The sequence below is a fragment of the Zeus faber genome (genome assembly GCF_960531495.2).
Source record: "Zeus faber genome assembly, chromosome: 9".
NCBI lineage: Eukaryota > Metazoa > Chordata > Actinopteri > Zeiformes > Zeidae > Zeus > Zeus faber.
Genome location: NC_137197.1, coordinates 3,944,065 through 3,957,859, shown reverse-complemented (window position 1 = coordinate 3,957,859; position 13,795 = coordinate 3,944,065). Strand labels below are relative to the sequence as shown.

At 49.1% G+C, this 13,795-nt stretch overlaps 1 protein-coding gene across 2 annotated transcripts in view; it reads right to left on the bottom strand.

The window, feature by feature from the left end:
- The window catches only part of tenm4 (teneurin transmembrane protein 4), a gene marked incomplete at its 5' end in the record, with an annotated part of 153,900 nt that overhangs the window by 113,522 nt on the left and 26,583 nt on the right, over nt 1–13,795 (bottom strand). Inside the window, one exon of one of the 2 annotated variants that reach the window (XM_080006450.1) lies at nt 6,447–6,668. The exons of the other annotated variant lie outside the window; for it this stretch is intronic. Coding sequence (XP_079862576.1) covers nt 6,447–6,668 — 222 coding nt within the window. The remainder of the gene's footprint in view (nt 1–6,446; nt 6,669–13,795) is intronic. 2 annotated transcript variants of the gene reach the window in all.

Here is a 13,795-nt window from a genome sequence, read left to right as displayed (position 1 = left end):
AAAGGCAAATTATTACCTGCAGCTCTGATCAGAGCCATCTTTTCTACAGACAAAGCAAATCTCTAGATGTATTTAATTTACTCCGTTTCCTGCTGCTGCTCTGTTGCGGGGCAGATCGCAGATCCCGGTGGTTGGGATCTGGGTCCTCTGCGCTCGAGGACGTTCCGTCGGCGTTGGTCGGGTTTATCCCCTTTCCTCTCCACATCTGTGGAATGACTGGACATTCTGGTCAAAGGTTCGATCCCATAACTTGTACACACAGTGAAACACGTCGGTGCACCGTGTGTCTCCGGAGCGACTTCAACACCGTTACCGGGAATATTTCTCCCTAATGTGCGTTCACTGTGCAACAAAATGGGTGAGCTTATAATGAACTTTGTTGCTTTTATTTTGTAATTTTCAAATTCTATTTGGATTTGGTTCCTGCAGGCATCGTGCCAGGAGGGCGGTGCAGTGTGCGTTGAGGGATGCGGCGACTCCAAGTGGGTTCGGAGCTGCGCCCCCCAGCTCACACTACATCTTGACCGCCGCAATATGGCGACAATGTCGGACAATATTACCCACAAGAGTACGGGGCAGAATCCCGAACCTGATTGTGATTTCGAAGTTCGAAATCCAACGTTCAATTTGCTCGATTTTCGAGCCCAAACACTTATTCACACGTCGAATGGTTTTGACTCTCCATCTGCAGCACCACAACCGACCCCGTCTGTGCCACTGCACGGTGCATGGTCGGGGGAGATGGCCTGATCCTGAATGGCGACACTGGTTGGAGTCTGCAGATCGCCGGTCACACATGACAGAATGAAGCGATATGACGAGCCATCGGGACACTGGTGCGTGAGGCGTTCGGCTCCAAAAATTAATCAAGAGCCATCCACCGGTCAGATAAATCATTAAAACCTTGTTTACCGCTGCAATCCCTATGGCTAATCATAGGCAGAAAATTTCCACCTGAGCAGCATTTGTCTTTAAAAATACAAATAAAATCCGTCACGGAGGCGGTGGAGCCAGCTGCGTCTCGGCTGCTGGCGCCGCTGTTTCCTCCACTATTAGAGCAGAGTGAAGGGAAGAGCCATGGGGGAATACGAGCTGTCTTCCCTGGACTCATTTGAGAGGTAACAGGTAGCACCAACGCATGGAGGGGATGAAACAGCCCTGCGCTGGCTCTGTCCACGGGGGGCCAAACAACAAGGGGTGGTGGTGGTGGTGGGGGGGGATTCTGGACCACCACCACCACCACCAGCACAAGAACACATCAACACCGTCACAATAGGGCAAAAAAAAAACCCTTGCAGAGAAAAGACTGTTATTTTTTTTTTTTACTCTGGGGATTATCCCACACTGCAGGAACCCAATCCATTAGGAGCAGCCCTGGCATATGCTTGCATCTCCCCCATTCTGAAATCAAATGGATTTTCTGTCATTCTTTGAACTGCCTCGCTAAAAGCAAGCCAAGCGGCTGCACATGCGCTGCTTTGTATGTACAGTAACCCTCCGTTTATCTATCGAGGAGGTCGAAAGATTTTTTTTTTTAAGAGCGGCCACAGAATGGTCCACAATTTCCACGGCGCCCAAGTCGTGCGTCTCCCTTCATCTCCATGGGAAGGTACGTAGCTCGGTGAAAAAGCATTAACCGCGAGCTCTGTGCATCGCTGAGCGGCGGCACAAATCACACGGGACAAATCGCCTTTTGCGTCCAGTTCATCTGGAAAAAACCCGACGTGGGTGAAACGGCTTTCGATTGCTTCTCCCGTGTTCAAAGGCACTCGGAGTATAGTGATTGTCGGTGACATTAACGGCCACTTCGGACCAAAGCGTCGGCGTTTACGGCTCCATTACCTCTTGTTGCAATGCATTTGTATTACAGAGAGGAGAGAGATGCAGCAGTGGTACAACAGCTGTTTGCAGACGTAAGGCGCTGAGGTAGGACCGTCTCCCCTACTTAACATATGTGCTTCGTCAGACATTGTGGGGAATCCGATCCGGGGACGAGCGTTTGGAACGTTGAGCTGGAATTATGAACCTAAACGCCGGTTTTCTCTCTTTTTTTTTTTTTTTTTTTTACGTCGGCTATATAGATGCAACAAAAAAACAAAAAAAAAAACAAAGGTGGATGAAAGGGTTAACAGGGAAAGAACTCCCTCCTGTCGTGCCTCCGAGTCAAAGCCAGAACAGAATGTCAGATATGCCCAGGACAGGGCCATTGTGAGTGGGTGCCATGTGCCGCCCGTTAAATTATTTAGCCTCAGATCGCTTCATTCCTCACAGTGTCTGTGGCTAAATTACTTTCCGGGGTGACCCTCTTTTAACCACGTTTGCTCTCTCCTTGCTGACACGGGAGATGATTAAGCAGTTCAAATGAAGCCTTATTTGAATTCGCACACCGCCGCGTCCCCGGGCCTTCCACCCAGCTCAGCATTCCTGTCCGCTAAGCTGTGAGGAGCTGTTGTGCTGGCCCATTTCACCGGGGGAGCCCCGCTGCATTGAAAGCCGAGACTCGCGGGGGCCCCACGCTGTTCTGCATTAACAAATGCTAATACAAGGAGGTTGCAGTGTCTCAGATCTCGGGGCTCAGCGTGGCGGCGGGCCCCCACTGGCAGCCTCCCCGGGTAGAAGGCCCCCGCAGAAAGCCAGGGGCCACAGTGAAACACATGCTCCACAAAGGGGACTGCAGGCTTGAGCGAGCAGCTTCGTCAGCCTGGCAGAAGCCCTGGCTCACCATTCTTCTCAAGCACAAACAGGATCCTGCGAAAGATAAACACGGCCGCCTCGCAGGCTTCCAAAGTGAATAACCAGATCCTGCTCTGAGCGTTTATCCTTTACGAAATTTAGCAGAACATTTAGAGTCCTGTACGTGGGCTGAGGATGACATTGAGCAAATGTAATCCAAGGTGGTGTAACGCCACCTGTTTTCCAGGGCAGCGGCTGCACTATGAGGCAATTATTTTAGGCATACATAGTTCTCTGCAGCTGTTTACTCGTGGTTAAACAGTAAATATTTTCCCGCACCGCGTCATCTCTGAATTTGAATATTTCGCCGACGACTGACCTGTGTGATGAGTTTGATGTGATTTTATATTCCAGTCATTTTTGCTGTGGCGGCTTTTGAATTAGCTTCCCTGCACATGTAATTCCCTGTGAACAACCTGAGACGCATACTAAATCCAGGTCCACATACTTTGGTGACATTTAGCCCCTTTATCAACCAAAAAGTACTGCAAACCATTCAAGTTCACCCCTCACCGGAGACTCCAAACTTGATAGAAATCCAGACTAACCACATCAGCCGTGCCGTCGCACAAAGCCCTGAATAAAAAAAATCGTAAAGTTCAACGCAGGAGGGCATGTTACAACATCATGCTCTTTTTTAATGCACTCATTTTACAACTTACAAGTTATGTGCTGTATGCATGAGACCTCGATATCTTTGAGGCCTTGAGGACGGATCACATTCCATAGACAAGGAAACGCACCATTCCAGGAAGTCACATTCTGCTCACTGAGTATCTATCTCAAAATCTTCTTAAGGGTAAATAGGCCGCAATCCCTCCACACAAATCCGGCCCAGCCGGGCAAATGGACATTCCCAACCAATGAAAGTGCCCCGACGGTTCATTTGAAAACCCCTGTTTATCGGAAAAAAACACATGCAAGTCTGCGCACGCAGGCCTGGATAAACGGAAGCAGCGAGCCCCCGACGTAAAGTCATTTGGATGCGTTGTAGGGACGGCGCGGAGCGGGCGAGCACGGCTCATTAGCGGGTTTAAGTGAACAAATAGTGGAGAGTCTTTTTCTTATTGTAATTGGCTGCATACTGCCAATGACTTTCTGTGACCAAACAATGAAAAAAACGGTTAAGTGGGGAAGTCAAAGAAAGAGCAATCTGCATAATTTACTGCTTATTTACAGGAAAAGACAATGAGGTACGAGGGTCCTTGAAGCAGAGCATCAGGGTGTAAAGCTCCAGGCATCGCGGCAGCTCGAGACGAGGGGAAAGGAGGCGTTGCGTCGCAGAGAAACATGCAGCTGGGGCTGCGACTGACAACTACTGCCTCAATCCAACAACCCGACGTGTCATATTTGGTGTCATACGACCATGCTCAGTGTTTTATTTTTAACTAAACAGACACACTGCAACTCATTAATGCGTTCACACATCAGTCTGAAACATAACTGTTTTAATGCAATACGAAGGCCTGGATCCAGGCTTAAAAAATCCGTTACATGCTCTACATCACTTGACACGATGATCGTGTTACAAAAATGTGACTCGGTGAATGGTCATGTGGATTGATGGATCACGTGGCTGCTTCCGCCCTGTTTGCAGGGCTTGCTGCTGTGTGCGCGGCAGGCCTCACGCCGCCGGGAGATCCTTTCTACAGCCCCTCTACCCCACGCTGACAGCCCCGGGGCCACCCTAAAAGCTGTACCTCGGGGTGCTATTGTAACCAGACTAATCTGAGGCAGGAAAGGCCGCGCCTCACCCCCACCCGACCCCCCTCCCCACCCCCACCCACCACCCACCACCCACCGCCGTGAACGCAGCCCTGTCACCGCTCAGTGACCAGCATCTTCTCTGCTGTGGAATTAGGGAGAGATTTGCGACGGGATTAATAACTCATCCTACCGGCTTTCCAAGCCGTCGGGGAACTTTAGGGTTTGATGTAATTCCGCCTTGTGGGGAGTTAACTGCTGGGTCTGATCAATAATTTAGGCCATTTTTAGTTTTTGTTGCATTTGCAGCGCTGGCGGGAGAGGGAGGGAGCTGCTCCGGCGAAAGACATCCACGCTGAGACATCACACATTGCCCTGAGCCGTACGCATGGAACATCAGTGGTTATTGCAGTGGAATAAGAATGTGTTGCTATTATAAACAACGACTATCGGAAATTTTACAGCATCATATTTTGTGAGTTGCACAAAATTGTAGGACTGTAATCCTGAATCCAGTTTCCTCACGTTCTTTTTATAAGGAAAGTTGAAATGTTCATGCATTTTTCACTCGAGGATGCTGCACTGTGAAGGTGTGCGTGCGTGTGCGTGTGTGTGTGTGTGTGTCTGTGTGTGTGTGAGAGCTTATAATTTCTGAGAGTTGAAGTGCTGAAGTAATTTTGGGCACTGAACACCGAATCCTCGCAAGAATTAGAGAATCTATGAACCGATAACAATTGGTTCCACAGCAATGACTGCAAAACAAAAAAATAATCCCCTTAAGTACGGCAGGACTAAATTCCAAGCCAAAAAAAGAATTAGTGACACTGAATACATGACGGGTGTCAAGTGAGCGCCAGGCGGGATGTGATGTCATCGCGCATCACGCTTTGCGCCCGTTGTGATCGATGCCGCGCGCGTTGCCACCTGAGCGACGCAGCAACAACGGCGATAGGAGGAAAACAACTGATATGTGCGGATGAAAAAGGTGACATGAAGACTGATCTCCCCCTGAGAAAACACCGCTTACGCAGCTTGGATCCCATCGCCCCCAACGCCAAAACCAAATGAGAGCGGCGTGCGATCGATTTGGCATGATAACTAAATAGAAAACAACGTCTCCCCCCGGGCGCCGCGCGCCGTCGCTAAGCAAGAAAATAAGTGATTATTAAACACTGCAAGGAGAAGAAAGAGGCGGGGTACACCTGGTGGAGGCACCACCTGCATCTCATTTACTTTGATGCGGGGACGAGGACGAGGAGGAGGGGAGGGGGGGTGGAGGATGAGGAGGAGGAGGAGTAGAGGGAGGGGAAGGGAGAGGAGGGAGAGGAGGAAGAGGAGAAGGAAAGGGAGGAGGAGGAGGGGGTGGAGGATGAGGAGGAGGAGGGGGGGGAGGGTTGGGAGAGGAGGAAGAGGAGGAGGAGAAGGAGGAGGAGGAGGAGGGGGTGGAGGATGAGGAGGAGGAGGGGTAGGAGGAGGATAAGGAAAAGGAGGAGGGGGGGGTGGAGGATGAGGAGGAGGAGGGGGAGGGAGGGGGGGTGGGAGAGGAGGAAGAGGAGGAGAGGGGGGGTGAGGAGGATGAGGAGGAGGAAGAAGAGGAGGGGGGGGAGGAAGAAGAGGAGGAGGAGGAGGAGGAAGAGGAAGAAGAAGAAGAGGAGGAGGAGGAAGAGGAGGAGGAGAAAGAAGAAGAAGAGGAGGAGGAGGAGGAGGAAAAAGAGGATTAGGAGGAGGAGGAAGAGGAAGAAGAAGAGGAGGAGGAGGAGAAAGAAGAAGAGAAGGAGGAGGCGCTGCCACCTGAAAACCCCCTTGGCAGGTAAATGCAAGGTGCTCCCTCTCACGCGGCTTGAAACAGACCAACATCTTGTGCTGAGTCCAAACCTTCCCCAGGTGGGAGCCTGGCCTCGGGGCATCCTGCTCAGAGTTTCTACCGTGTGTGTTCAGCCGCCCGCGTGACCTTTAACACAACATGGCCGACAGCGGCAAAGCAACAAAAGTTTGAAAAAGCAACTCACCGTCGTCGGGCGCGGAGGCAGGAGCTCGCGGGGTCCCTGAGCCAGTTTTAACTAAGAATGAATTGGGGCCAAACTCATCGTCAGAGTCAGAGTCCCGGCCATGCTGAGCCGCACAGTTACCTAGCAACCCTCGCCGGCTCTCATTGGCTGCCAGGCAAGGGGGAGGGAAGGGGAGGCGCTCAACGGGGGAGGAGGAGGCAGAGGAACAATGCAGCGGAGGACCTGCGGACCCCAAACGGGGGCAGCACATGGCGCAGGGGGGGATGAAACGCACCCCATCACAGGCGGAGCCGCGCTCACTAAGACGCAGACGCACACGCAAGACTCGGCAACTTGAAAAACAAGCAGTAAATGTCACCAGCACATGTGCTGTGCCTCGGCCTCCCCTCCCAGCGGGGGAGCTGCTATGCAAACAGCCGGCGTGCTCGGCGTCGGGCCTCTGAACCTGCGCCGGAAACACTGCTCTTGATGTTAAATGTGAAGGAAATGTAGGAGAGCGAGGTGAACGCCGGCGAGGCGACGTGGTTTTCAAGTGGGCCGACAAAGATGTCAGTGCAGCGGCAGATAAAAGACAAGCAGAGGCGTCTATTATGGTGAAATAGAAGGTGTTACAGGGTCGACGGCACCGAGCGTCTGCTTCTCTTATGAACGTTGACACGTTGCCTGTTGAGCCACCGCGCCCAGGTTCATGTTTTTTGGCACCATGAGGAACATGAGGAACATGAAGAACATGAGGAACATGAGGAACATGAAGAACATGAGGAACATGAAGAACATGAGCAACATGAAGACAATGAGGAACAAGAGGAACATGAGGAACATGAGCAACATGAGCAACATGAGGAACATGAAGAACATGAGGAACATAAGGAACATGAGGAACATGAAGAACATGAGGAACATGAAGAACATGAGCAACATGAGCAACATGAAGACAATGAGGAACAAGAGGAACATGAGGAACATGAGCAACATGAGCAACATGAAGACAATGAGGAACAAGAGGAACATGAGGAACATGAGCAACATGAGCAACATGAGGAACATGAAGAACATGAGGAACATAAGGAACATGAGGAACATGAAGAACATGAGGAACATGAAGAACATGAGCAACATGAGCAACATGAAGACAATGAGGAACAAGAGGAACATGAGGAACATGAGCAACATGAGCAACATGAAGACAATGAGGAACAAGAGGAACATGAGGAACATGAGCAACATGAGCAACATGAGGAACATGAAGAACATGAGGAACATAAGGAACATGAGGAACATGAAGAACATGAGGAACATGAGGAACATGAAGACGATAAGAAACATGGGGAACATGAGGAACATGAGCAACATGAGCAACATGAAGAAAATGAGGAACATGAGGAACATGAGCAACATGAGCAACATGAACAACATGAGGAACATGAAGACAATGAGGAACATGAGGAACATGAGGAACATGAGCAACATGAGCAACATGAAGAAAATGAGGAACATGAGGAACATGAGCAACATGAGCAACATGAACAACATGAGGAACATGAAGACAATGAGGAACATGAGCAACATGAGCAACATGAGCAACATGAAGACAATGAGGAACATGAGGAACATGAGCAACATGAAGACAATGAGGAACATGAGGAACATGAGGTACATGAGCAACATGAGCAACATGAGCAACATGAAGACAATGAGGAACATGAGGAACATGAGGAACATGAGGAACATGAGGAACATGAGCAACATGAGCAACATGAAGAAAATGAGGAACATGAGGAACATGAGCAACATGAGCAACATGAGCAACATGATCAACATGAGCAACAAAAAAAAAAAAAAAAAAAAAAAAAAACATGAAGACAATGAGGAACATGAGCAACATGAGCAATATGAGCAACATGAACACAATGAGGAACATGAGGAACATGAGCAACATGAGGAACATGAAGAACATGAAGAACATGAGAAACATGAGCAACATGAAGACAATTAGGAACATGAGGAACATGAGCAACATGAGCAACATGAGCAACATGAGGAACATATTGCTCATATATGTATATATATATATATATATATATATATATATATATATATATATATATATATATATACACACACACAGTTTATTATATGGTATTTCTAGATAGGCTAGAGAAGGCTCGGTGGCTCTGGTAAACATGCTGTTTCATCTCCATGTTCTTCCTAATCTGTTACTTAACCGCTGCTGCAACAGCTCCACAACGTGTTGAAATCTTAAGTAAAAACGTCCCCCATCTCCCCCCATCTCCCCCTCCCTCCCCCATCTCCCCCCATATCCCCCTCCCTCCCCCATCTCCCCCCCATCTCCCCCTCCCTCCCCCATCTCCCCCCATCTTCCCATCCCTCCCCCAGGCCTTGATGTTGGAATTCCTGCCGGCCAAACTATCATCCATCAGTGCAGATAAATCTCCACCCTTTCTATAATTAACCCTGTAGGGTATTCAAATACGATTCACTGAATCGCATCCAATAAGGAAACAATTAGCGACATTAATATAGCGGCCAAACAGCCAAACAGGAGTGGCCACCGCCCGCCACCGCAGCCCCTCGCCCGCAGAGCCACATTTTGTGCTTTGCATCCCATACTCCCATTTCTCTCTGAGGCTGTTTAATGCATGCATACGTGCTGCTGAGGCACCCCCGGCACGCTGTGGATTAATGACTGCAACGCCGGTCCGCTTGGATATACTGTGCTTTATACAGCGGGGGCGAGCGGGAAGGAGCGCCATTACAGCCATTCCTCCGCCTGTGGAAACCTTGGAAGACGCCACGCTTGGCCCGCGTGAAAGCGCCGGCACGCTGCTCCAGGCTGCTTCCACAAAGCTCCAAATCCTCGTGTCTTTCCCTCGACAGGGGAGGGGAGGATGAGCGGCGCGCGCGGTGAGAGAGCGAGAGGGGCGTGGGCCCTGACACAGGGATGCATGCGCTGCGTCCTCGTACTCATTAAAATGCTTCAACGCGTCGGGGCGGGGGGCAACCGGGCACGACCTCACGACTCAATTTGGTTTCGGACAAAGAAGGTTCGAGATGAATATGGATTCAAACTGATCAACTCACCCTACGACTCACTACGGATATGTAGACATCCCATAATGAGACCGACTTGCATTAACAAAAATATATCAAGGAACAAAAACTCATTTTATTTGTGATAGTTTTCAAATCCACGGTGGAATTTAAACAATAGAATTGACTCCTATCAGAATATCGTCTTTTGAAGCAAGGCTTTGATACGTAAATCGATACCATCATGACCTGACCTCGCCGCACTGATTCCTAGTTTCATTTATTCATTTTGCGACTCAGTGGCACATCACCTTCTGTGTCGACAAGGTGGTGAATAAATCAATTACAGCAAATAATAAGCACACAGCGTCCGGCGTGCTCCACTATTACCCAGACCGAAAATGTGTGTTCATATCAGAGCTCCGTAGCGGCGAGTGGCCAAATATTACACCTCGGTACCCTGAAAAAATGGGAATCAGCAATCCCTCGTTTCGGATTCAGGTTAATTATTTTTGTTTTGCGGAGGCAGGATAAAAAATGGATGTCCTCTACAAGCAAAGGCAAAGGTCGAAGTTATAACCCAATGTAGCGAAGGTGACCTTGCACACTGTGCCCCTGCGCTTCGATATGCAGTGTATATACAGTATATATATATATATATATATATATATATATATATATATATATACATACTCGTGCTTGCACCCAAAGTCACTAAGGGGGGGAGGGTGGAGGAACGCGGAGGTGGAGGTAGAGGCAGCCAGAGATGTCGGCCCTCCTGCCAGGGTCGATTGCCTCTACCTTCACAGAGAAAGGACCTTTAGTTGGAAGCCCTCGGACCATGTAGTCCCCCCGGGGCCCGCCCTTCAAGCTTCGCCCAGCGACGTGCCCGGCTCCTAGCAGCCCACCACGGACCACCAGGGACCCCCACGGACCACCACGGACCACCACGGACCACCGCCCACCCCAGGCCGTTATAACCGGCCTTATTAAATGACCGGGTGGGAAAACTGGTTACCGTAATCTGCAGGTAGCGAGAGAGAGACGAAGCTGTCACGGTATCCTTTAGAGCCGCACCCGCTCACGGAAACAGAGGCTTAAATATGTGGAGCTTTAATACGGTGCACTGGATTAGAGAACAGGAGCGGAGGCTGGCATCCAGGGGGACCTGCGACGGGGAGGTAGGATCGTGTTCCTGTGCCCAGAAAGGACCCAGAGATGGCGTCAGATCCATATTTGCCTCTGCAGAAAGGGATGGAAGGACGCTCTCCTTCGCGCTCTCATTAGCGCATTTCTGTTCCAATGCTCTGGCACCAGTGCACACATCTTAAAAAACACAATTTCATCACTAATCCAAGTTTGCATCATAACCCGATAAATAATGATAAAATCAATGAGGCTTTTTACGAATGTATGGGAACAGCTTTTTACCCGACAGCTCTGACAGCTTCTGTGTTTTATGTCACAATAATCAATTTGTCGACCGTGTGTGCACGATGGGCTCTGCTGGAATTACTGTATGTGGGTGTGTGTGCATGACAGCGAGAGAGAGAGAAAGAAAGAAAATGAGTGGTGCACCAATAAGAGGAAATAGGTATGCATGTGCATGACATTTCTTACTTTTATTTAAGTCCTTTAATTTCAGAATGGCTGTATTGAAAGGCTAGACAGTGGGGGCAAATTCAATCAGGTAAATAGTGAATATAATTTGGAGGCAGGATATAATCTAGTGCAAGCAAAAAATGTCAGAAAACTTAATAAAATCCTCCCAAAGAGTCATGGTCTTTAATTCTCTCTTTCTATCGCTCCCTCTATCTCTCTCCACTTCTATTTTTCTATTCGCCGAAAAGGGTTGGAAAATTCCTAACGAGCAAGAAAATATGAAAAAATATACGGCAGATCTTGTTTCTTTCTTCTAGGGTGCACTGAACCGCACAGAACTGTACGAGCCAGATTACAGAGAAAATGTCTTCTGTCCTCCATGCAAATTGTAGGTTTCTTCGTGTGAGATGAGTAACTCTCCGATTCAAGGCTTTTATTTGCACTTTGTTTCATGTCATTTGTTCTCTTTTTCTCGCCCCCAGTCTCCACGGCGCTCTCCCTCTTTACCCCTCCCCACGACAAACCTAAGCTGCACAGGGAACATCCTGTCCCTTTTGGGGAGGTGAGAGGCGTTGTTTTTCCCGGCGCACGGTCACCTGGATCCCTGGATCCCACTTGCAGGCTCTGTAGACCGCCCACCGACACCCCCACAGCTCCAGGGCTACAGCCGCCAGATGCATCTATTACAGATGTCGTCCGTTTGCAGACGACCCCGGACTATAAAATAAATAAACGAGCCACATGCGTTCTGGTCAGACGTCGGGCCTCAGACCTCTGCAGCCAACCCAGAACGCTGCAGTCCGTCTGGTGAATCTGCACTAGCTCGCAACAAAATTTAAGAGGCCGGTATTCGCCTACGGGGCGGCGCATCGATCTGCCCCTCTATACGGCATCCTTGATCGCTGGTCAGATTCCCAACTCCGATCCTACACAGCTGCCGGTCGCCTAGCAACACCGTCGCCACGGGGTGTCCGAAAGTCGATCATTCCGGTCGTGACTCTTGTCATCCCCGGCTGAGCTCCCCCCAGCGTCAGGACGGATGAACTGCCGTCCATTTGTCGTCGCAATCTTAAGACTCTAAAATCTAAAATCTCTTCAGTTAAACCCCACCTGCACCACCTGCATCCTCTTCATGCTAAAAAACACTCCCAAAGAAACAGCAGAAAACTGACTGAGCCGATGTAACTCGTTCCTGTTGTGATGTCACCTCCACTACTAATGACAAACTTAATCATTGTCAGTTGCTTTGAACAAATTCAGCGACATGACGTACACTGCAAAAATTAGTCACTGGATCAACCTGCTTCAATTGGAAATGTCTCTATTTTCAAGGTTTTCTGAACATAAAAATGAGAAATCAAGGTGCGAATGTGAGAATTAAGATGATGCCGTGTTTTTATCCAGTGTAATGCCGTGTCCTGGGTGATGAACAGAGAGCATGCAGCACACGGTTCACACGGGACGTACGACTGGAAACAGGGGCCGTGCCACCGTCAAACTGCCACCATGGTCCTAAAATAGGGACCGTGCTGGATTCTCCATGTGACCGCAGGGCGCTGCAGGGCACTGCAGGGCACAGCAGGGCTCGGCTGGGCGTAGCAGGGCGCGGCTGGGCGTAGCAGGGCGCGGCTGGGCGTAGCAGGGCGCGGCTGGGCGTAGCAGGGCGTGGCACGCCGCTGCAGGGCGCTGCAGGGCGTGGCAGCTGCAGTCCACACGCGGGGCAAACTCCCATCAGCATCTCAGAAACATGCCTGGTCATTCATGGATGGTTCAGCATTTCAAAATGTTCTTCCTGTTTTAATTAAGACTCAAAATATGTCTAGGTTATAAGTATTTGCTCGTACATTATATATTTGTTCAAATAGCGTTGAGAAATTAGGACTTAGGAATTTTCAAATCACGCAGGCTGTAATTATATGCATAAGAGAGAGGGGGGATTCCAAAACAGGCTTTTAAATACGGTGCTGGTGCTGGGTTATGTTCTGTCCATGCATCAAGTGCGATACTCATCACGGTTCCCAGCTCTCAAATACTCTGCCCAAAGACTATTTGGTTTCAATCCATTGAGATTGCCATGTTAAATGTTTTATTACAATCCAAAACAGGAGCGAGTTCTGCTGTTGTAGAAACGACTCAATGAGTCAGTTTCTATTCCGCGGGCGCGGGCAGAAGGCACCGCAGAGTCGGCCTTTCGTTAAAAAAAAACACGGTATCGTGGATGAAATGAAAGGAAAATCTCCTTTAAGTTTCTGGAAAAATGAATGTAGACCACGGAAATCTTGTCCGTGTCTTGTCAACCCTGTTATGGATCACAGTACAAACGGCATCAGCAGTATTCGATAAAATAACCACAATTAAAATAATCACTGCGAACACACACTGCACTGAGGCAAACAGGAGTGAACAGCTGCTGAAAGAGGCTGAATTATCTTATGGTGTGATAGTGATCTACATTTAATTAATTCTGACAGCACGGCGGAGCTGTCTGGTTATTTGGCGATTCCCTCTTGGAGAACATGACTAAGTTAACCCTGCCTAACCCGGCCCGTCCAATTACAGCCCGTTCTAATGAGGATTTAAAACAAAGTGTTCCAACCAGGTTATAGATTTATAAGAATCACAACTCACAAACTTTTCCAAGATAGTGTTTCTATAATTAAACATGACAAGGAGCTTGGTCCAGTCATCGTATCCAG